This window comes from Tarenaya hassleriana, unplaced genomic scaffold (assembly GCF_000463585.1).
Source record: "Tarenaya hassleriana unplaced genomic scaffold, ASM46358v1 Cleome21, whole genome shotgun sequence".
NCBI lineage: Eukaryota > Viridiplantae > Streptophyta > Magnoliopsida > Brassicales > Cleomaceae > Tarenaya > Tarenaya hassleriana.
Genome location: NW_010965451.1, coordinates 1,181,626 through 1,204,208, shown reverse-complemented (window position 1 = coordinate 1,204,208; position 22,583 = coordinate 1,181,626). Strand labels below are relative to the sequence as shown.

The 22,583-nt window shown below is 38.7% G+C and overlaps 6 protein-coding genes across 11 annotated transcripts; 2 read left to right on the top strand and 4 right to left on the bottom strand.

Moving 5' to 3' along the window:
• Positions 1-2,003: 2,003 nt before the first annotated feature.
• On the top strand, positions 2,004-4,475 carry LOC104814351 (proteasome subunit beta type-5-B). Its single transcript, XM_010542353.1, has 8 exons — positions 2,004-2,110; positions 2,556-2,684; positions 2,795-2,924; positions 3,202-3,308; positions 3,517-3,651; positions 3,754-3,857; positions 3,953-4,053; positions 4,186-4,475. The coding sequence occupies exons 2-8, from the start codon at positions 2,565-2,567 to the stop codon at positions 4,302-4,304; spliced, it is 816 nt and encodes a 271-aa protein (XP_010540655.1). The 5' UTR covers positions 2,004-2,110; positions 2,556-2,564; the 3' UTR covers positions 4,305-4,475.
• A 943-nt stretch (positions 4,476-5,418) lies between these two features.
• On the top strand, positions 5,419-9,814 carry LOC104814350 (RNA polymerase I-specific transcription initiation factor RRN3). Its single transcript, XM_010542351.1, has 16 exons — positions 5,419-5,653; positions 6,076-6,244; positions 6,391-6,474; positions 6,556-6,627; positions 6,730-6,801; positions 6,903-7,139; positions 7,210-7,320; positions 7,417-7,527; positions 7,608-7,733; positions 7,823-7,891; positions 7,979-8,085; positions 8,194-8,277; positions 8,379-8,469; positions 8,566-8,679; positions 8,795-8,979; positions 9,352-9,814. The coding sequence occupies exons 2-16, from the start codon at positions 6,131-6,133 to the stop codon at positions 9,617-9,619; spliced, it is 1,845 nt and encodes a 614-aa protein (XP_010540653.1). The 5' UTR covers positions 5,419-5,653; positions 6,076-6,130; the 3' UTR covers positions 9,620-9,814.
• Positions 9,815-9,980: 166 nt separating this feature from the next.
• Positions 9,981-14,300, bottom strand: LOC104814348 (WPP domain-associated protein). Of its 3 annotated transcripts, none has more exons than XM_010542349.2 (6): positions 14,078-14,300; positions 11,263-13,637; positions 11,019-11,145; positions 10,819-10,920; positions 10,377-10,456; positions 9,981-10,305 (listed from the first exon to the last, which is right to left on the bottom strand). In XM_010542349.2, the coding sequence occupies exons 2-5, from the start codon at positions 13,605-13,607 to the stop codon at positions 10,394-10,396; spliced, it is 2,637 nt and encodes an 878-aa protein (XP_010540651.1). In that variant the 5' UTR covers positions 13,608-13,637; positions 14,078-14,300; the 3' UTR covers positions 9,981-10,305; positions 10,377-10,393. The 3 variants fall into 3 exon arrangements, with proteins under 3 accessions (XP_010540651.1, XP_010540650.1, XP_019058169.1); XM_010542348.2 differs by having other exon boundaries at positions 9,981-10,301; XM_019202624.1 differs by having other exon boundaries at positions 9,981-10,301; positions 14,082-14,300.
• Positions 14,301-14,799: 499 nt separating this feature from the next.
• LOC104814347 (2-succinylbenzoate--CoA ligase, chloroplastic/peroxisomal) lies at positions 14,800-17,861 on the bottom strand. Of its 4 annotated transcripts, XM_010542346.1 has the most exons (11): positions 17,610-17,699; positions 17,407-17,499; positions 17,146-17,218; positions 16,837-17,001; positions 16,659-16,760; positions 16,465-16,562; positions 16,145-16,338; positions 15,928-16,055; positions 15,450-15,835; positions 15,089-15,306; positions 14,800-15,020 (listed from the first exon to the last, which is right to left on the bottom strand). In XM_010542346.1, the coding sequence occupies exons 3-11, from the start codon at positions 17,201-17,203 to the stop codon at positions 14,891-14,893; spliced, it is 1,479 nt and encodes a 492-aa protein (XP_010540648.1). In that variant the 5' UTR covers positions 17,204-17,218; positions 17,407-17,499; positions 17,610-17,699; the 3' UTR covers positions 14,800-14,890. The 4 variants fall into 4 exon arrangements, with proteins under 4 accessions (XP_010540648.1, XP_010540646.1, XP_010540647.1 ...); XM_010542344.1 differs by lacking the exon at positions 17,407-17,499 and having other exon boundaries at positions 16,837-16,996; positions 17,610-17,861; XM_010542345.1 differs by lacking the exon at positions 17,610-17,699 and having other exon boundaries at positions 17,407-17,602.
• Positions 17,862-18,469: 608 nt separating this feature from the next.
• LOC104814697 (uncharacterized protein At3g50808-like) lies at positions 18,470-19,317 on the bottom strand. Its single transcript, XM_010542871.1, has 4 exons — positions 19,144-19,317; positions 18,932-19,006; positions 18,705-18,839; positions 18,470-18,604 (listed from the first exon to the last, which is right to left on the bottom strand). The coding sequence occupies exons 1-4, from the start codon at positions 19,315-19,317 to the stop codon at positions 18,470-18,472; spliced, it is 519 nt and encodes a 172-aa protein (XP_010541173.1).
• A 594-nt stretch (positions 19,318-19,911) lies between these two features.
• Positions 19,912-22,583, bottom strand: LOC104814346 (tubulin beta chain). Its single transcript, XM_010542343.2, has 3 exons — positions 22,081-22,583; positions 21,259-21,528; positions 19,912-20,788 (listed from the first exon to the last, which is right to left on the bottom strand). Exons 1-3 carry the CDS (start codon positions 22,472-22,474, stop codon positions 20,115-20,117), a joined length of 1,338 nt encoding a protein of 445 aa, XP_010540645.1. The 5' UTR covers positions 22,475-22,583; the 3' UTR covers positions 19,912-20,114.

Genomic DNA, 22,583 nt, shown 5'->3' with positions numbered 1-22,583 from the left:
TATATATATATATTTATAACAGGTGACCCCTTAATTACATGTGCATCGGAGCGTCGATGTTTACATGGGAAAGTCGTTGTTTATTAAATTAACATGAGACTTGAAAATGATATATCGTTGTTTGGACGCACAAAGGTTAACACTTTTGGTTTTATGTACTTTATAATTGATAATATAATAATCCATAGAGAAAGCCCACTTTAAAATCTTTTCGGCCCACTAAAAAATTATAATCTGATTTGTCACTGTGCGGATTTATCAAGCATTCTCTATTGGATGATGGCAGTCGGAGAAAGGGTGCATCTCATAGGGCCCCTTTTTATTAAATTATCCATATATATATATATATATATGTCTTTATTAAATTTTATTACTATTTATAACTTGTTATATTCTGTTATATTGATTTGATTTTATATAAATTAAGTTTAATTAGATTTATATAATTAGTGACATACACATAATCTTTCATCCATATATTCGTACCCATTACATTTTATAATGTAAAACGTCCTCACAAAATATTTTAATAAAGTATCGTCTATGGTTGGTTTATTTGAAAAATACACAATCATATGTAGAGGGGAATTGTTACGGAATTATACAAATTCGATTCGTAATTTGGGTCTCGTCGGGAGACGAAAGGGGACGAAGACAAGACCAAGTTCACGGTAACTTAGTTTCTACTACCATCCATGTCATGTTCAATAGTTTTATATATTTTAAAATAAATTATTATCTATTAATTAATTTTTTTTACCACGTCGTAATTATTCTATTTAGTTGTTGTAATTTTTGTTTTTGTAAAAGTTCCTATGACATTGATGAAAATAATTTTGAATCCACAATCTAAAGGCAAAGTTAATTTGAAATATCTTTCTTTTATTTCTAAGATTTGGTACTTGTAAATAATTCATCTGCTCATTGGATTTATTTCAAAGGAAAGTCCTTTTTTGTTATATGATTGTTTCATGAAAAAAATATAAAAGATCATTATTTCACCCTAAATAAATTGGGATTTATTTTAAAATAGATAAAAATCATAAATAATTACTTTAATCTTTTCCCCAAACGAGTTTATTGTCGTATCTTATATTCTATAACCATTTTTAGTTAAAATTTTTTTTCTAACAAACAATAGGGTGAGGTTAATTCTCTCGTATCATATATTCTATTTTATTATGTCATCCCATGATCCCGAATAAGGGTGGATATTTCGGTACGTTTCTTCAAAATTCGAGTTGTACCACACCGAAAAATATATTTTTTTATTATTCGAATCGTCTAAAATTTCCGAGGGATATTATATTTAGAAAACCAAAATTTTTAAAATCAAATCGAAGCGAACCAAATTTTAAAAAATTTAAAAAATCATATTTTTTAATAAATTTTCTTAATTAAAATCAGAATCGATCTAAACTGGAATCGAAACCGATAATAATCAAATATAATATAACAACTGATCGATACATATTTTTTTTAAATCTCGTCCAAACCGAACACCAAAAATCACATTCTACTGCCAAGTGGACACCTTTATGAGATATGATTGAAAAGAATAGCAATTACTTTTTATTTTCACGGTGACATACGATTTAATTTACTCCAATTCCAAATGGAGCATTATCAAAAATACCATTACTTTGTTATTTTGACTTTAATACATATCTTTTTTACAAGTGTAACCATGTGATTCATGTTATCCGAAATATAGTGTAGTCATATGTTGATCTCATTGCTCATAACGTTAAGTTTATTATGTTTTAATCAAATGATTAGTAAGATATACAAAATATAAAATAATAAATGAGTAGATTACCATAAATTTAATATAATAATATAATGACATTCCAAACATATCGGACGGGAAAGCAAAAGTTTGGGCCATTATTGGGCCTTAAAATAATGAAACATCTCAGAAAATAATCATGCAGCTCGACCCATGTGGTTGGATCCGACCCGACCCGACCCGTGTCTGCGCCACTTCGGCTTGCTCGGAGCTCAAGAAACGTCCCCTTCTTCTTCCTCTCTTCATTTTGGTTTCTTCTCTGCTTGCTTCTCTTCTCCTACCTTCCGTTTCGAACTTTCTTAGTGTTTCTGTTCGATTAAGGTATGTCTCGGATCTCTTCTTCGCGTTGATCTATTCGAGATCTAGGGTTTCGCTAGCAGGCCTGGAACTGAAAGACTAGGGTTTTATCGAGATTTTGAAGTATTGGTATCCTTTGGTATCTGTTCTAGCAATTATAGTTTGAGTTTCCGTCATTCTGTTTTTTTCTTTGGTTCTCTGTTAAGTCGTAAAAGAATCGGGTATAGGCCTGATGCCGATTGATTTCGCCTAGACAAGGATTCATAGTATTTAAAATTCGGAGGAAACACAGATGGTGAAGCAGCGATTAGAGTGTGAGCTCAGAATCTGACGGAATGTTACTGTATCTCTGGAAAACAAACGATGGATGAACAAGTTTGATTCACCATTTGCGATCTGTTCTGTAGTTTTGTGCTCAGAGTGGGTAAATCAGTGTTTAAGATGAACCCTCGTCCTCATGCTTCTGTAGGATTTGACAATGAAGCTTGATACAAGTGGGTTTGAGTCAACTCTGCCTATGTTTGGCGGAAACACCGAGACCGAGATGCTGGATGGGTTGTCTTCTGTGCCCTCCTTTGATCTTCCCTTCACAAAAGATGTGAGATTTGGTGGCTTGGTCTTAACTTTATTTGGATTGGCCATGTAATTTGGCCGAAAGGTCTTCCCTTTTCTGCCATCTAATTGCTTGATTGTCTTTGTGGATTTCAGTTTGATGGGTTTCAAAAGGAAGCTGTACAGATGGTGAAGCCTGCAAAGGGTACAACCACGCTCGCATTTATCTTTAAGGAGGGTGTCATGGTTGCAGCTGATTCTCGGGCAAGCATGGGAGGATACATCTGTATGTTATCTTTAACATTTGTTCTTTGCGTTTACCACACATTTAATTGTCAGGCACTGTGGAGGCTTCTTCATGTTTGGATTGATATCAAGTGTGACTCTGGCATAAACATGATGACAAAAGAGATTGATGAGCTTTTCGTTTGCTCTAATTCTGATGTTGGGTTGTCTGTAAAATTTCTAATCTCATTTCTGTTAGCCAGCCAGTGTTGTTTAAACAATAGCAGAGAGACAGTGTTTGATGCCCGATCTTTTGTTCCTGTTTTCCCCCTTTGCAGCATCGCAGTCTGTGAAAAAGATTATCGAAATCAATCCTTATATGCTTGGAACAATGGCTGGAGGAGCTGCCGACTGCCAGTTCTGGCACAGAAATCTTGGTATTAAGGTACCTAATTTATGTTTTTCTTTGCGATCTCTACCGATGATTGTGGTCTGATACAAACTCTTAGTGTTTTCGTTGTCTTCTGTTCTGTGAGGGTTATGTGTGTTGCATTTCAATGCAGCTTTGTAAATTTCCTAACTCTGTGTGGTTAAGTATGTTGGAACTTGGAACTAAGATCTGATCTAAAGTGATGATCCATCTGTCAATCCAGTGCCGTCTACATGAACTGGCAAACAAGAGGAGAATCTCTGTTCCAGGAGCTTCAAAGCTACTGGCAAACATGCTCTATTCATACCGTGGAATGGGACTCTCCGTTGGGACAATGATCGCTGGATGGGATGAAACTGTAAGAAAACAAACCAATTTTGTTTAATTCTTCGTTCTTCCTGAAGTGGGATGACTTGAAACTCTAAACCCATTTCATCGATTACTCTCCGATTGGAAACAGGGTCCCGGGCTATACTATGTTGACAACGAAGGAGGACGGATCAAAGGAGACAGATTCTCAGTCGGGTCCGGTTCACCATATGCCTACGGTGTCCTCGACAGCGGGTAACGTCTCTCTTTGTCAAGAATCATCCTTTCTGATTATTTTCCCTTTTCCCGCCGAAGTCCTGCCTGACCCTTCTATTCTCGTCTTTGTCAAGGTACAAATACGATATGACAGTTGAGGAAGCTGCAGAGCTAGCGAGGAGATCCATCTACCATGCCACTTTCCGTGATGGAGCCAGTGGTGGAGTCGCTAGCGGTACTATATCCCTTATATCTCCCAATTCCTTTCTTCTCGTGTGTATGTATATATACACACATCAAATTTGAAGATTCTGGTTATTAGCTCATAGTTTTGGTCCATATATATGTATATATATATACGAATCAGTGTACTACGTTGGACCTAATGGATGGAAGAAACTGTCGGGAGATGACGTAGGCGAGCTCCATTACAAGTACTATCCCGTGGCTCCCAGCACTGCGGAACAAGTGATGGCTGAAGCATGAGGAGATTGTGTCGGTAAAACCTTTTCGATCTTTTTTTTTTGTTGAACCAACCCGGTTTTCGTTTAGATTTACTGCCATTGTCGATCTTGAGATCCTAACTGGTGATCCTTAGTTTATGACAAACTTCATGTTTCTTGTGTGTGATCTTATAAACATGCCCTGTTTCTCTTAGTTCTTGTCAGTTTCGTCCATCGTATAAAATCTGAAAGAATGATGTTTGTTTTTTTTAGCACCTGAAAGTTGATTTTGCAGGGAAATTTGGTTGATTAGAACTGAATTTCTTCAAGAAAGCAGTATTCCAATATTGTAAATTTGCACAAACAAAAAAAAGAACTCCGAAGAATCTAATTGGGTTGGGAGTTAAGGTATACGGTTCGGGTTCGATTCGAGTGTCTCGTGGTCCGGTTCAGGTCTTTCGGTTTTATAAGAATATAATCATTATTTAATATTGGGTTTTCATTCCGTTCGGTTTTGATTTTATTAAAAAAGAAAATTTTGATTTTTTAGATTTTTTAAAATTTGATTCGGTTTTGTTATAAAAAATTGAGTTTTTTAAAAATAATATTGTTCGAGAATTTTGAATGGTGGCTAAAAATTTTAAATTGGATTGAATTTTTCAAAAAAAAAATTGTATCTAATTTTTATATTGAATTTGGTGGACTTTTTTTATTAATATGCATATTCTTTTTTAAAAAATTAGTTTTTAATTATTTTAAACTCAATTAAAATTGGGTTTTAGATATGGAACTAGGTGTCGATCACAGCATTTCGCCGACAATTTCGTCGTTAGATCGGATCAATTACAAAGCCATTTTTCATTATTGGTGGTTATGGAAAAATGGAATATAATTTATTTTTTACGTCAGCGACCCAAATATTACGCCCGTAATTTGGCAGTAAAAAATGTAAAAATCCGCGGAATCTTCATATGCTGTTAAACGAACAGGGAGCTCAACTTAACAGAGATTTATATATTGGAAAATAATGAAACAGAAAAAAAGTACGAGGACCAAATTTGGAAATAACAGAAATTAAATTAGCTGAGGGCTTTTTGGTAAATAACCCTAAAACAAAGTACAGTTAACTTTTAAGGGTTTCGCGGAAGCCCCAAAGTTATGTTCTCTTCTCCTGCCTCAGCCGACGCGGCGTTGTTGAAGAAGAAGACGAACCTTCTGCTCTGAATCTTCTTCTTCTCTTCTTCACCGACGGCGACGGGTACGACGACGGCGAAAGCGGAGCTTCGGCTTTTGTTTGGAGGCAACTGCCGGAGAATTTGCTGACATATCTTTGGCTGAGATAAGTTTGAATCTTACGAGAGCTGAGCGAGCTCAGTTGGAGCTCAAGCCAAGGTAAAAGTTTGTTCGATCTTTGTCCTGTTCTGCTACCTTATACTTTGATTTTTAACTTATAGTTGGTTCCGGTTTCGATTTGGTTTCTCTACCGTTTTTCTGGGTTTATAAGCTGTGATTGAAGGATATTAGGGTTTTAGGTCTGGGGATTGAGGGATTTCTGTAGTTTCTTGCTCTATTATTGTAGTTTTTTCTTTCCCTGTTCTCTCCATCTTACTTTATGATGAAAGAGAGATACTTTGCTTGCGAGGTTTCTCGCGTTAGTCCCTATTTCTATTCTGGGTTTGGATTTTGCGGCCAATTTTGAAGTTCTTTTTTTGGGCATTTGGTTTCGGATGATTTAACGATTGAATGTCTCTGGATCTTGATGGTCAGTTAAAGTAGGAAATCTCCCTCATTTTGCATTTTGCGGTTTTCTGTAGTACAAGCACTGTTTTGGCGCCAGTTAGGAAACATCACCAGCTGTTTTCCGAGACAATGGGAGCGGAAGATGCATACCAACCTGCAAATTTCTATGGACCAGACACTGTTAATTTCTCGGATACAGAGTTGACATATCATATTAGAACTGCCCTTGAAGCTGTCTCAAAGGTAAGTGGCGAACCATTCTCGATCTTGCTTCCTATTACATGCTTCTATGTTTATATTATCTACCTATGCAAATGTTTTTTGGCGCTGCATGTGTAGTGTTTCCTGTATGATTTCTTAAAGTTCTGTTTTTTTCATCTCCATGCCAGGGTGATACTGAAAGTTATGAGCAGCTTGTTGGAGTTATGCACTACAATGGACGACTTGCCCCCGATGAGGTGGCATATCTCGAGGTTTGTTCCTTGTCTCATTTCAATTATCGATTTTTATGTATTTCTTGATAGCTAATTTTTTTCTCCTGATGTGTTTGGTAGACGTGTTTGAAGGGTCTATCGGGTGCTGTTACTTGCATAGATATGATTCACCATCGATCTCTTCTTTCTTCTGTGAGTTTTGTATTCTCCTCTGAACTCCATTTAAATATGTTTTAGGTTGTCCTCCCTCCTTTATGTCTGAACTTTTTGTCGTGATTGTTATTTTTCGTTCAGATTTTTGGAATGAGCTTGTGGAATTACAGAACTACTGTCATGGATGCGTTGGTTGACTTAGTCGTATCACTGGTACGGCCCTTACATCAACATACGGCCCTTACATCAACATCTCTTCATCTGGTTGAAAAGCTTAACCTTTTTTCTTATATTTGCTTTTTTTTCCATCACAGGCTGCTACTAACGGAAAGTATATCGACCCTTGTTTGAACATGCTCGTCAACAACTTCAGGCCGCCTCAGTATCTCTTAAATAAACTTTCGAATACTCGAGTACTCAACCAGAAGCAAGAAGTTCTTTCTCGGGTCCATGCAGCTCTTGAGGCAATTTATGATTTGGTTCCTCTTGTTCCCTCAAGATTGATACCGATACTTGCCCAGAGAATGCCCACTGTGCACAACAAGGACCATGTAAGTTGCTGCAATTCAGATAATCGAATATCAAGCTCCTAATGACTATATAATGTTTTTAATCTTGCAGTTGATAGTAGTTTATGTTGAGAACTTGTTAAAGTTGGAGAGTAGCTCGATTGGAAAGGTGGTTGGAAGCATGATTCTTATGGTGGTGATGGAGAGGCTGCGAGATTTGGATGTAAGTAGAGATATAAATCATATAATACGATTTGCAAATCAGGATCGATACAAATTATGGGCTTTGAGTAATCAGAATTGATACATCTATATGTAGGTCGAGATTGGATGGGATAATATTCTGCAAGATGAATCTAGTAGAGGCATTTTCGATATGGAACTCGAAGATGCAGATGATGTTGAAGACACTGTAAATTATGAAGACGAGGTAGGCATGGTGTATATTACGTTCTCTTTCGGTATAAAAGCATAAAATTTTAATCAATTCGGTGAATTCTTTTTTTGCAGTTTCCGAGAGAATTTCTAGATAAGAAGAATATTCGTGGTAACATAGTGTCGGAATTGTTAGACAAGCTAATGGTCATAACTTTCGAGCATCTCGAATCTTGTCAAAACACGGGTCGTTTGGATGAGGTATGGCATTGAATTGTATAGTACTTCATTACAAGTTACAACCTCTTTTTTTCTTTTCAGACAACTCATGATTATATATTGCTTTGTAGGTGTTTGAATCTCTGTTTGAATCATTTGAGAACTTCATCCTGAACACGTATAAATCGAAGTTTGCCCAGGTACATTAGGTTGTGAAATGTGTTTTCGGACTGCTAATAACGGAAAATGTTGTCACTTAAGTCTGAATTTTCCATTTTTATCTGCAGTTTGTAATGTTCTACGCCTGCTCACTAGATCCCGAAAATTGCGGCGAGAAATTTGCGTGTAAGTTGGCAGATATTTTCCTCTCAAGCAGTAAGCCTCCGCTAACTAGGTGAGTTCCTTTTTCATTCATCACGATCTTGTGTGTTTATCCGCATCATGATGAAACTGTTCTAGTAACAACTTGGTTACTGTATTTTTTTTGTAATTTCTTCCACAGGATGAGTGCAGTGGCTTATCTCGCTAGCTATCTGTCTCGTGGAAAGTTTTTGTCGCCTTCTTTCGTAGCTAGCATGTTGAAAAGGTAAAAAATAACGAGATTGTTAACTTTTTACATCCTGTGTAATGATTCGACCTGAGTTTCACTTCGTTATACATTGGTTCTGTCTTGTCTAAAATTCTTAGGTTGGTGGAAGCGTGTGCGGAATACTGCAGAACATGCAACAGCGATGATATTAGGCCGGAAACACATCGGGTTTTCTACTGTGGATGTCAGGTATAATGCCTTTTAAGTCGTTAAGTTTCTCGAGGAAAAAAAACTCTTTTTTGTAGCATCCGGTATTGACAGAAACTATTTTTGTGTGAAAATTAGGCAATAATGTATGTGATGTGCTTCCGGATGAGATCCATTTCCGATGTTCCTCGCCTCCATTCACAGCTCGCCCCGTTAGAATCGGTTTTAAAGCATAAGCTAAACCCGTTAATGGTGAGTTTTTCGAGTTTAGCAAATTAGGTTTTACAATTTCAGGAAGATAAAACGGATCTAAAGCTTTAGGATTGATGATATCTTTTTCTTTTTTATGTATGAATGAATGAATTAGGTATGCTTGCCATCTGTGGTTGGGGAGTTTCTTAGACAAGCTAAATCAGCTGGTCTGTTCACCATCTCGGAAACCTTCGTGTTCGATGACATGCTCGAATCCGAACTTTCCCGTGCTTTCGGTGGGCTCGAGAGGCTCGATATGTTCTTCCCGTTTGATCCGTGCTTGCTCAAGATTTCCGAAAGGTTTGCTTTCCTAACTCTTACACCGTGCTCTCCTTTGATCCGACCCGAAAAATTCTTAAATCTTTTCTGTTCGTAACTAGGGATGATCAATTCGGTTAATACCTGAATCAATCTGAACTGAATAACATAAAACTGTATCCAAACCGAATCCAATATATAAGTCAAACATGTACGATTTATCTAAAACCCAATATGAAATGAATCCAAACCAAATAAAAAAAATATATCTGGAAAAACCTAAGATTACTAGGAAAAATGATTATTTTTATCAATAAAAATCAAATTAGAATCTAAGTCTATTCAATTTCAATGCTAAAACCGAAGACAACTAACCTCGAGTTTATGTTTTTGTGTTCTTCACGTATCCTGAAGTTTCATCCGACCGAACTTTGTGTACTGGTCGATGGTCGGAACGACATATGACGAGGAGGACGAGGACGAGGACGATGATGGGGCGGAGGTCATTGTGAAAGGGGAAGATGACGTGGAAGAAGAAGAGGAAGAAGAAGAAGAAGAGATAGAGTACAGCATGAACAAGATGTCGATAACTCCAAAGCATTCGTTCAAGAACAAGATGGAGAAAGATAGACTCTTGAGAATGCCTTCCATTCTCAGACCCTCCATTTCTCCTCCTCTTTAATCACACTACTCACAAAGTGTCTTTTTCTTTTCCTTTTAGGCAAAAAAAAAAAAAGTTTTGATGTCTTGTGTGGGTTTTTTTTCCTGTCATTGCTACAAGACAGTCGCATGTAAGAATGTAATCTTCTTCTCTAACTCATTATCCACCATTTCTGTTGCATCACTTGCATGAAATATATCAGTTAGTTTTGGCCAATGTTCAACTAAAGATCTCTCATGTCATGTTACAGCTCTATCTATTACATAAGCTTGCAAACATGTAAACTGTAACCCAACAATTGTCTTAATAAGATCCTGCTTTTTGTTCAAGTATCTTCTCAGTCTAATGTCAAGGTCGAAGATTTCAGTGTTTGATTCATACATGGTCAAAATTTACTTTTTTTTTTCTAGTTGTGTTAGCACTTGTAGAAACATGTTCCATGACAGAGTTGGATACCATAACCGACCACATCTACTTAACAAGAAGCCTGTGTAAGAACTACAATCAACATTGGTCCAGAGAAAGCTTGAGAAATCTATCTGTACAAGTGAAGAAGAGACAAACTAAACTAGCATCAAACAGACAAAGCCAAGCTTCTGTCCAAATTTCCTGGGCACACGCCTGCTGTAACAGCATTCACCGGCATTGCTTGAACCAAAAAAAATCTTCGTGTCGATCTATCTGTCTTTACGTGGTGACTTGCCTGTCTAAGAAAAGTTTCTCATGCAATGGCTCGAATTTAGGATGCAAGGGAGGACAAAGTGGAATATGTCTTTACCTCTAGAGAACAGATAATCAAACTGCTCTCTTTGATTCTCCACTTAATTCTCTCCGGACAAGCTTCAAAATATCAATGATCTGCAAAACAAAAAAAAATCAAAGTACCAGGTCAACAACCGATGACCCTGCTCATTAATCATGTGGAGAAAAAAAAAACTTATCTGTCTATGGCTTTTAGCATCTTTTCAGTTCAAACAATGATTTCATTATAATGTTTCAACCAAAGTTGCAACCACAGCCTAAGTTGATCCCATATGTCAAGAAATGCAATATTGTTCTTATAAAAGAGACTTTAAAAAAGGGTCTCTTTCCCCTTTTTATCACTTATTAGGACTTGGAAACAAAGATAAGGGGCGAAACCAGCATCAACTGGCAGTTCTAACTTGTTGATGTTATTAAATGAGTTGCAAAATGGAGTTGAGAAATATAGGGCAGCTTACACCAGGATAATGCTTGAGGATTGGAGAATAATGATCGAGGGCTATATATATTTTCTCGAGAAGGTCCAAGAGAGATTCAACCTCATCTCCAAGGAGATCAACCTGTGATTCAATCAGTTCCGTCACGTTAACAACAATTATACGGTTGAATGTGTAGATATGCTGTTTGAATCATTAAGATAGGAAATGTTCAAACTCACTTCAGCCTCGGCCTTTTGGAGGTCACAACACTTCTTTTCCAGACGTTGCTTATACGACAATGCTCTCCCCTTGAGGTTAGCAGCTTGTTGTGAAAGATAACTCAATTGATTGTACAGACTTTTCAACCTGAAAAAAAACAAACAAAGCATTCTTATGCTTATTCTCTTCAGGCAATGACAACAAGATTGCATTATTGTTCAGGGGGGGGGGGGGGAATAACAGAAAACAGTGTTTTGACAGTACCTAGAATTTGTCTCTATTGTCTTTTCTGCTACCCTGTGCTCAATATTGTTGAAGTTTTTGTACAATTCACTTGAAACTATAACTATAGATTCAAATTGTTTCCTTAGTGCCCTTTCCTCTTCTTCCTTTTCTAATAACTTCTTCTCTGTCTCATGTTTTATATCCAGAAGCATCATCTTCTCTATGCCGATTTTCTCCACCGTCTCTCTAGCTAATACAAGCTCCTGTCTCAATTCAGATATCTTCACCTCGTAACTTTTGTTTCTCTCCAAAGCTTGAGCTGCAACAAACTCGAGTTTTTCCTTTTTCTCCAGAATTTCTATTTCTTGCTGATGTATCCGATCTCGCAGATTGCAAATCTCTTGAAAGGCTATCTTTAGTTTCTTGCTCTCTTTAGCTAATGAATTCTCAGCTTCAAGAACTAGATTCTCCTTCTCCTTGACAAGATTCTCCAATGAATGAATATCCTGCTTCAGTCTTTCCTTCTCCAGAAGCCCTAATCTCAGAGCATCTTCTTTTTCTGATACATGCATTTCGAGGGAAACTCGGATTTTGCTTTCACTAATGTATTTCATGTTCAGTTCTTCGAGTTTCTCACAAGCTTCCTTCAAGGCTTCTTTGTATATTACCTCACAACACTCTTCTGTCATGAGTGACTCGACACAAGATTCTTCGAGATCATCCTTGCTTTCAGAGGATTGCCTACTAGCAATAATATCTCTGGATATCAGCTCAAAGACTTCTCCCGTGATAAGATTCTCCAAGTCTGTTTCCTCTTTCATGCATCTGATCTGGTTCATGAACTCCTCGACAAAACATCCATACACTTTGTCAGAGATAAAAGCTTCAATATGTGAGTCTTCAACATCCGATTCAAGCTTTCTGATCACATTTCGAAGATTTTCCTCAGCTTGAGAAAGCTGCAACGTCTTTTTAGTAGCATCTGAAACTTGTGAAGACAAATTATTACTTTCCCTTTTCATTTCCATAAGCAAATCTCTCAGCTGACAGTTTTCTAGCAGAAGTGTATCCAAGCGGCTCTTGAGATCAGCATTGTTCTTTTCTGCAGAGACAAACTTCTCGTTTTCCAATAATATCTTATCTAGTTTCGAAATGACATCTGGGATCTTCCTTCTTAGGGCATCGAACTCCTTGTCCCTCTTCAGCGATGAAAAAGAACCCCTTTCCTTTAAATTCAAGTACTCTCGCTTAAGACTAAAATAATCTTCTGTCATTTCTTGTATTCTGTAATCGTGTTCTCTCTTCATTTGATTCATCTCAGTCTTAAAGTGACTGATCAAATCATCGTGAGATAAGTGTTTCAAAGTATCATAACTTTCCGACATTGAGGTGACAGAGTCATCTTGCTTACCATTGGAATCCCAGAGTGAAGATGATGAAAAATGACATCCAGAGATCTTGCGGTGTAAAGGATCAGCTTTTTTTTGGTTGTTTTCTTCTCCAACCTCGATACCCCCATTTAATGTATGGTGCCCGTTTTCATGACCCGAAAGAAATTTAGAAATCAGCTCCAGTTCGTGGCGCAAACCTTCTACCTCTTTGATCTTTTCGAGTAACAAACTTCTACTACCATAAAAGTCTACATTTTTCTCCTGCGATCTTTGTTCATACTCTTCCTTGAGATGACTTTGGACAAAACTAGCAACCACTATGCATTGGATTTCTTCTAGACAATCATTGTCCCGCTGCCATAATGAAAATGGTTCCACATTCACTTGCTCAACTGCAGCACCTAGAACACCCTTCAGTGAATTGAGCATTTTATCCACTCCATTCCATTTCTCAGGCCCACTTTCACGAGGACTGCTGCCTAAACCCAAGATTTCCACATCAGTGTCTGTACCATTCACGCTATTACACCGTCTAATATTGTTGAGTGCTTTGAAGAGCAACTCCAACTGGTTTTTGGCTGCAGTTTTAAGATTGTCTAAAGATACTTCTTGATCCTGTCCATGCTCAATGAATAAACCAGGATTGTCTGAACAAGATTCGTGTATGAAATGCGACTGTGAGGTTCCATTTTCCTCATCACCCACATGGTACAGAAGTAAAGCATCCCTCAGTCTAGACACTTCCAGCTCTTTCTGAGCTATCTTCTCAGCAGCCTCCGATTCAACTGCATTTACCACTCCCCTGATAAATGAGTCGCTCACCATTCTCGAAATGACCAACCGATCGTTTATATCGTCCCAGTATGAGTCTAAATCATCGAGAAAATCGACGTTTAAATTCTCGTTCTCCTTAACAAAGCCGTTGATATGCACTGACACGTCGTCATGAGAATCTAAACTACCATTTATAGCCATTAAGATCTGTTCACCCATTAGTTCCCACCGTTGGCTCCCACAATAACCCTAAAAATAAGAAAAAAAAATCCTTTAGCACATCTTTCATATCATCAATACTAAGCAAGCAAGCTTTGCAATGAAAGGTACCAGTTTGACAAAGAGGCCAAAGGAGCATACATCAAAATGATTTTTCACATTATATTTACTAAAACCAAATTCCCTTCTATCCCCAATCTATGAGCTCCATGAAATAATCTTCCGAGTTCCAAGCACAAAAAACACAGAAATATTAATAAAAAACAGTTCCGAGTTCTGGGTTCACTCGCGATAAATTTCCCGTCACAGAGAGAAACCCATAAACTGAAGCAATCTTATTATCCCTTAGGATAATAATAGAGTGCCAAAATAGGCTAAAAGGATCGAACTTTGCACTTCAGCTTCCACTAAATCTCCGAAATAAAGCAGACCCAGAAAACAAATTCAATGACCAAAAGCAAAGAAGCTACCAACAGAAGCAGCAACTCTTTCCCGAGAAAGTAACGGAAAATTTCTCCAGAATCCCGAGAAAGCCACGTCCTCTGACACACAAAAAAAAGCAGCTGCGCCCCGATTTCAATGGTGGGTCTTCTTCTTCTACTGCAGTTTTAGGGTTTCTGAGAGGAGAGAGACAAAATGGGAATACCGAAAAGGGGAGAAAATCTGGCCTTCAGGGCGAGCGGGAGAGAGAGTAAAGGACAAAGCTTTAGCAACTCCGCTGGCTAATATTACGAAAATGCCCTCCAAGATTTTGTCTCTGCCTTTTCATAGCGTCAAAGATATGCGTACATACACATGCATACACACCTTGTACATGTGGTGTGGAGATATAGTGTATATATACATATATAAAACATACACAAATAATTAACGACGGCAATTGCTCATAGTTTATGAGAATAATATCAATATTTTATCATAAGACAAACCATGCAAGAAATCTATACCGGAAAAAAAAAAAATTAAATTTGACCATCCACCGAATGTTCAGTTTAAGTGCGGGGCCACGTGATTAATACACTTCAAAATCATTAAATTATTATTATTATTATTATTATTATTATCTGTTAATTTAGAGGATGACGTCGTAGTAAAGCACGTAGATTGAATGCATGAGACATTCGGTATCGTGTTTTCTTCATTTGTCAGATCAGATCTTAGGAATTTAACAATATTTTTTGTAGTCAAACAATTTAAAAAAATAACAAAAATGGAGATAATATAATTTATAATTTATACGTAAAAGGATACATACTCAGATCAAATCACAAATACGAATCTGATCAAAGAGAGCTATTCAACGTTTGGACAAGAGATGCAACTTCCCTCCGGACTTCATCTCTTCTCACTTTTCCGGTCGAAGTCACCGGAAAATGCTTCTTCCACCGGAAAAACCTCTTTGGAATCTTGAACCTGTCACCAAATTCATAAGCCCATCAAAACAGATTCAGACATAACTCAGCGTGAATCTTGAACTCTACCCAGTTAGATTCTGCGTTCTGCAATAACGCCGGAGAATCTCGCTCGACAGAAGAAGATCTTCTCCGCTTGTGTCGGAGCCGTCGAGATTTTCTTCAGACCACTGCCATTTCTCTTTAAGACAGACACAAGCAACAACCATCTCTCCAAGACGAGTCTCTGCAACTCCTGTCACAACTGCAGACAGAACTCCAGGATGCTGCAATAGAACAGCCTCGACCTGCAACGAAGTTCAACTCGAATATATCCCGGAAATCACGAAAACCCGCGTTCAAATCCGTGTTACCGATGAGGTTTAACCCAAGATTCATCAATTGAAGTTTAGAGAACAGTTTTTTTTCTTCTTTTTTTTTCGGAGCTAACCTCTTCAGGGTATACATTCTCGCCTCCGGACTTAATTCTTCCGTTGGATCTACCGATGAGCCATAAGTTGCCAAACTCGTCAATTTCCCCGATATCGCCAGTTTCAAGCCAAGCTCCATTGCTGGATTCAGATCCTGCAATGTTAACTTGGACCTTACCCCAGTATCCGAGCATTACGTGCGGCCCCCGAGTTAGAATTTTCCCGGTACTTGACGAATTTTCAAGGTGAATCTTCAGTTCAACATGAGGTGCAGGCTTTCCGACACAAATCCCTTGAGGTCGGTGGATTGAAATGAATTTCTCAGCACGAAGGATCGATGAGTTTGACTCGGGTTTTGGATCATAGAGGGTCATGAATGTGAGGGAAGAACAGGTTTCTGTCATCCCTTTCGAGAACCAAAATTCACAAAGAATTACGTTCATAACCGATATGCATAGTAAAAATCCGGAAAATGGAAGAAAGATAAGCGTAACTAACCATAAGCCGAGAGGATTTTAGCTTTCGGGAAGATTTTTATGGCGTCTATTAAGAGCTCGTTCGATAAGGATCCACCTCCATTCAATATCTTTCTGACACTAGCCTTTTGAATTCTACACCCCTTTGCCCTTGAGGGAAATTTCAGATCGTGAACAAAGAATACCGGTTTTTCACCATTTAAGACCCGATCTTAAGGAAATTACTCGATTCTTTTTACCTGTTCATGCTAACGAGATCAGACATCATTGTCGGGACGGTGATAAAGCAAGTCACCAGATGTTGTCCAGTGGCTTTAAGCGCTGTTTCAGCATCAAACTTTGGTAACAGAACATGGCAAGCTCCAACCATAAGCATGGCCATGGCAGAGGACAAACCGCCGATATGAACTAAAGGCGCCGTGTGCAAATACACCTGCAAGATCATCACACAATGAACATAGAACTCGTACAGACAGAAGAAAAAAGCCAGTACCCCTTCTTATCGTTATGCTTCTACAGATCTGAAATGAACAAGATACATACAGATAGAACCACATACATCATCCTCACTGTAACCAACCATAGCAACTTTAGCTAGAGACTGTGTGATGATGGCCAAGTGGCTTATCGTCACGCCCTTTGGCTTTCCAGTCGTGCCTATTTCCGGGAAGAGATTAACCGGGAAAAAGAGATTGTGGTGAGGTGAAAGACTATGTGGAAGCACCATGAATTATACATAAAACAGGTTCTTACCGGAAGTGAAGCATATTACAACAGCTTCACCGGGTGCCCATCTGTACATTGATGGAGAAGGTAACAACATATAATGCTGCTTGAGCATCTCGCTTGTCAGAACTGTCGATAACCCGAGAAAGAGATTGAGAAAACAGATGAAAAAACATAACAAAAAAGTATCGGTAAACAGACATACTATCACGATCATTAGCGAAGCTCTTGGATGCAGAATCCATCAACACACGCCATTTCAGAGAAGGTGCATCGACGCTACGAATCCACGAGCTACAATTCTCGTCAGTCACTAAGAGCACGGGTTCCACCATTAGCATTCCTGTCTGTGCTTCTTTCAAGCTCTGCCCTTTTGCAAGGACATGGACAAGAACAACCAAAAAACACCGAAATTCCAATGATGTTTTGTCATATATAAACACAACAAGTTACAACCAAAGTGATAATACTGCAAGAGATCCCAACGTCTGCATCCATTTATACTGATACTGACCCATCTGTAATTCAAAGGAGCAGCTATTCCTCCGATGAACGCAACAGCCAGTAACCATTCCAAGTAACAATCACTGAAACAAACAAAAAGAAAAAAAAAACAGATGTCAAACTCCAAAGTATGTTCCTTTTTTTTTTCTCACCAGACAAAAGTGTGTTCTGTTTATGGATTATTTGTCTTTTTAAATAGAAACTTTGAAGAACTGAAATCCATTAAAATTGCAGAAATGGGTAACTATAAAAGGATAATTATTTGTCTTACGCATCAATGCCGGTCAACACAATCTACAAGCTCGTCTTCTCCCAGTATTTCGTTCGGTAGAAATCCTTTCACTAAACTTCGAAAATCTTCCATCTTCCCAAAAAGGGTAGATTTTACAAGTGCAAGCAAGAACTACACGTACTTACTCATGTAGGTTTATACGTGTATACATATATACACACAAATGCAGACACAGATAGTACCTGTTAACGGCGGCGATGGCGACGACGTCACCGTTACGAAGGCCAAGGCGGATCAATCCACCGGCGAGTCTGAGAACGCCGGCAACGAATTCCCGGCCGGTGAGCCGCCGGTGTCCGTACACCGTGACGATAGTATCGCTCTTGACGGAGGATAGACGGCTCAAGCACTGGCAGATGTGGGGCCGTCGGTAATTAGACATTCCGGAGAAGGGCAAATCTGGAATTCCGCGTCCCTTTTTTTCTACGTTTTCGAGAGAGGGAGGAGGCGAAAGCACATTCGGGAAGGTACGGGCTTTAAAAAGACTCGCGACTAACGGGTTGCTGACGTGGCAATAATCTTATCTTGTAAATTAAAAAATGTGCCTTAAATTATTTTCAGACGGCCCGTTCTTTGTGCGTCGCTTATCGTTTTCCGTTTTATTCTTTCTATTAGGGATAAAAAGGATAGATTCGGGTACGGGTTAAGTTCGATTCATTCAGTTTTATAAAAATATGTACCAATCGTTATATGATATTCGGTTCGATATCGGTTTTTATTAAAAAAAATAGTTTTTATTCAGAAAGTTTCGGTTTTTATGGGTTTTTTAAAATTTGAGTCAGTTTTTTATAATTATGTAAAAATTCCATTCTAAGTATATAATTGTGTATTTTTCAAATAACCAACCATGCACAATACTTGATAAAATATTTTGGGAGGACGTTTCACTTTATAAATGCAAGGGGTACGAATATATGGACGAAAGATTTATGCATGTCTCTGATTAAACTTAAATCGTATAAAAATGAAAACAATATAACAGAATCTGATAAGCAATATAAATAAATTTGAATAAAGACATATATATATATATATATAGAGTTTAATAAAAAGGGGCCCTATGAGGCACACCCTTTCTCCGGCTGCCTTTCCTCTCCGAATTGCCATCATCATCATCATCCAGTCGATAGAGAATAATGCTTGATAAATCCGCATATTGAGAAATCAGATGATCGACCTGTATTCCAATACACATAAATTTATCAAAAGTTTTTATGGTAAGCAAAAGACCATAAGATGTGTGTAGAGAGAGAGAGAGAGAGAGAGAGAGAGAGGACCTTGCAGGAGAGAGAACAGAAGTGGAAAGGTTCTTGAATGACTTTGTAACAATGGCGGCAGACATTCGAAGAAACGGCGCTTGTCTGCGCCCTCTGGTTCAAGTATATCACCTTCGCTCCATTCAACGTATATGGCTGCAACATTTACATACAATATACATATATATTACATTAGTTTAAGAGTAGCATATATATATATATACACACACACACACAATATTATTCACCTTAATATATGAGCAGTCTATGAAGTTCTCAAGATCACTCAGCAGAACCACGTCTTGGTACATATACCGTCTCACCTGAAGATCCATGCATGAGAAAAGCGTGATGATTTTGAATCGAAAACACATAAACCATGCGATTTCATATATATATATATATACATACATCGACGGAGTCATATGTATGTATGTGTGCGTGTGTATGTATATAATACCTGGAGAAGAGGATGGGATTGATGGAAAGGGACGCAGTGAGGGCAGAGGCTGACACAGCAGGTCAAGCAGAAGACGTTCTTCTCGTTCTTATGGCTCCAACCCTCGTGGACTCCACAGCTCGCAAAGAAAGTTTCCGCCATTAAACCTTCAAGCCATGCAGGTTTCCTCGCCATCTTTATCACTCCTCCTCCTCCACCACCACACGCGCTTTTCTTTTCTTTTTCTTTTTTTGGCTACTGTTTTTAAATTTTTTCAACTGTTTAAATAGAGAACGGTGTTTAATCGATTTGGAAAATCAAGCAGATGTAAACTGTAGGATTATGTTAATCCTATGCTTATAGTTTACATTAATGTATTTTTTTAATTAGCATAATTATATAATTTACATTAATGTGTTTCTTAGTTTACATTTAAGAATGGAGAATTGACATAATTTTATAACTTACATTAACTGTGTTTTTTTTAGTTTACATTAAGAATGTGGATAATTAACATAATTTTATAACTCATATTAACTGTGTTTTTTTTAATTTGCACTAAAATGGAGAATTTACATTAATGTGGATGAGCACATTAATATAATTTAATAGTTTTATATTAATGTGCTTTTCAATTTACAAAAAGAATGGAGAATTGACATAAATGAAATCTAGTGCTGCATCGAAAGAATCCAAATAAAATTGGGTCAAGTCAACCGGTTCTCGGGTCGACCCGGATGAGTCACGGGTCAGTTCGCATCCAGTCTTTTTTTCTTCAAATTTATAATAAGAATACAACAAAAATACGATCAGTGCCAGAAAAAAAAATACACAACTTAAGTTACAGAAACACCGAACTAAATTAGTTCATCATTACAACTTTTGCACACCAAAGACAACAATAGCCAACGAGTACTGTTGGTTTTTTTTCTTTTTTTCTTTTTTTTTGGGTTCTCAATTCTCATGGTACAAATCCCATTAATTACAACAAATTAAGCCGGGACCTCCTCTTCATCTTCCTCCTCGTACTCATCCTCGTCCACGGTCGCGTCCTGGTACTGCTGGTACTCAGCCACGAGATCGTTCATATTGCTTTCCGCCTCCGTGAACTCCATCTCGTCCATTCCCTCGCCCGTGTACCAATGCAAGAACGCCTTCCTCCTGAACATGGCCGTGAACTGCTCGCTCACTCTCCTGAACATCTCCTGTATTGACGTTGAGTTCCCGATAAACGTCGACGCCATTTTCAGCCCCTTCGGCGGGATATCGCAGACGCTCGATTTCACGTTGTTCGGTATCCATTCCACAAAGTACGACGAGTTCTTGTTCTGGACGTTGATCATCTGGTCGTCCACCTCTTTCGTGCTCATCTTCCCGCGGAACATTGCAGAGGCTGTCAGGTACCGACCGTGACGTGGGTCGGCTGCGCACATCATGTTCTTGGCGTCCCACATCTGCTGGGTCAGTTCGGGAACGGTCAAGGCTCGGTACTGTTGCGAGCCACGGGATGTGAGAGGGGCAAACCCGACCATGAAAAAGTGAAGACGCGGGAAAGGGATGAGGTTGACCGCTAGCTTACGGAGGTCGGAGTTAAGTTGACCCGGGAAACGAAGACAGCATGTGACTCCGCTCATCGTGGCAGAGATGAGGTGGTTGAGATCTCCAACTGTAAATCACCATTACAATTTACATTACACAAAGACAAGACACTGATGCAGAAAAGTTCTATACCATTTTAACCAAGCTCGGTAATTGCTTCAAATACACGTTAATTGTGAACAATTATGAAATGTTAACCACCCGTTGTCAAGTTGTTCGTTAATGTCATAAATGAGAAACCTTTAAGAGGAAGAAGACTCCATGTATTTTTCAGGTGACAAGGACAGTAGACCAAACCCAGCAAATACCACCAATAATATAAGTATAATGAACTGAAAGCCTAACTAGATTACTTCAAATCATGCAAAAGTCTGTAAGACATCATTGTCGGATTATGTAAGAATCTGGACAGTGGACCCTGCTTCGAAGGGAAAGATGATCACTTGATATAATTATCAATTATACCCCGTAAATTGCATTTCAAAATCGATTGGATGCAACTACGAATCGAAAGGAAATGAAGATAAAGTCGCTTACAGGTAGGAGTGGCTAGCTTCAGAGTGCGGAAGCAGATGTCATATAGAGCTTCATTGTCCAAAACCATGCATTCATCGGCATTCTCGACAAGCTGATGCACTGAAAGGGTAGCGTTGTACGGCTCCACGACCGTGTCAGACACCTTGGGAGATGGGAATACTGAGAAAGTAAGCATCATTCTGTCCGGATACTCCTCCCTGATCTTGGAGATGAGAAGCGTCCCCATTCCAGAGCCAGTTCCTCCACCCAAGGAATGGCAGACTTGAAAACCTATTTCAACAATCGAACAACATTTAACCAGCAGAGACAGAGATCTGATAACTAAACTGTCTCTTCACGGAACACGAGGGACTGATACTATGAACCAAGAGATAAAACAGGGGACAAGCGACTGAATGAGGAATCAAATGGTTAAATGAGAATCTTCCCCATCCATTATGTTCAACCAACAAAGAATAGAATAAAACACAAGGTCATTGATCTAATAGCTCTCAAGGTTTAGTCAAACAACTATGAGACAATCCGGAGCAGGAGACACAGAACAGGACCCTAGTTCCAATGACCAAACGTATACTAAAACCATTAGATATCGAACACTTAGAAAAGATTCGAATTCCGACCAGGTCTCCGGAAATATTGATGAAGGATAAGTTCAAACGTTATAAGAACAAACAATCAAACCCTGCTCCAAAAAACTCCAAGACAATTTGGGTGGGAAAAGCGGAGAACAATAAAACAATAAATAGAAGACACGAAATAGCTCAAAACCCTAAATCCGAAAGAGATACGAGAAGGTTTAACCGAGAGAAACAGTCGCCTTACCTTGCAAGCAGTCGCAATTCTCAGCCTCTTTTCTGACAACATCGAGAACCGAATCGATCAGCTCAGCTCCCTCCGTGTAATGACCCTTGGCCCAGTTGTTCCCAGCACCGGACTGACCGAAGACGAAGTTGTCCGGCCGGAAGATCTGTCCGAACGGACCAGATCTAACGGAGTCCATGGTTCCCGGCTCCAGATCCATGAGCACGGCGCGTGGGACGTACCTTCCGCCACTTGCCTCGTTGTAATAGACATTGATTCTTTCGAGCTGGAGATCGGAATCGCCACTGTACCTTCCAGTCGGGTCAATGCCGTGCTCGTCACAGATCACCTCCCAGAACTTGGCGCCAATCTGGTTTCCACATTGACCGCCTTGAATGTGAAGGATTTCTCTCATTTTCTCGGGAAAATGGGAAACCTGACTGGCTCGAGAGGAAGCGCGAGAAAATCCGATGCGGTTTTCGAAGCGAATAGAAAGAGCGAGAGGGCAGTTTGTATGTGAGAAA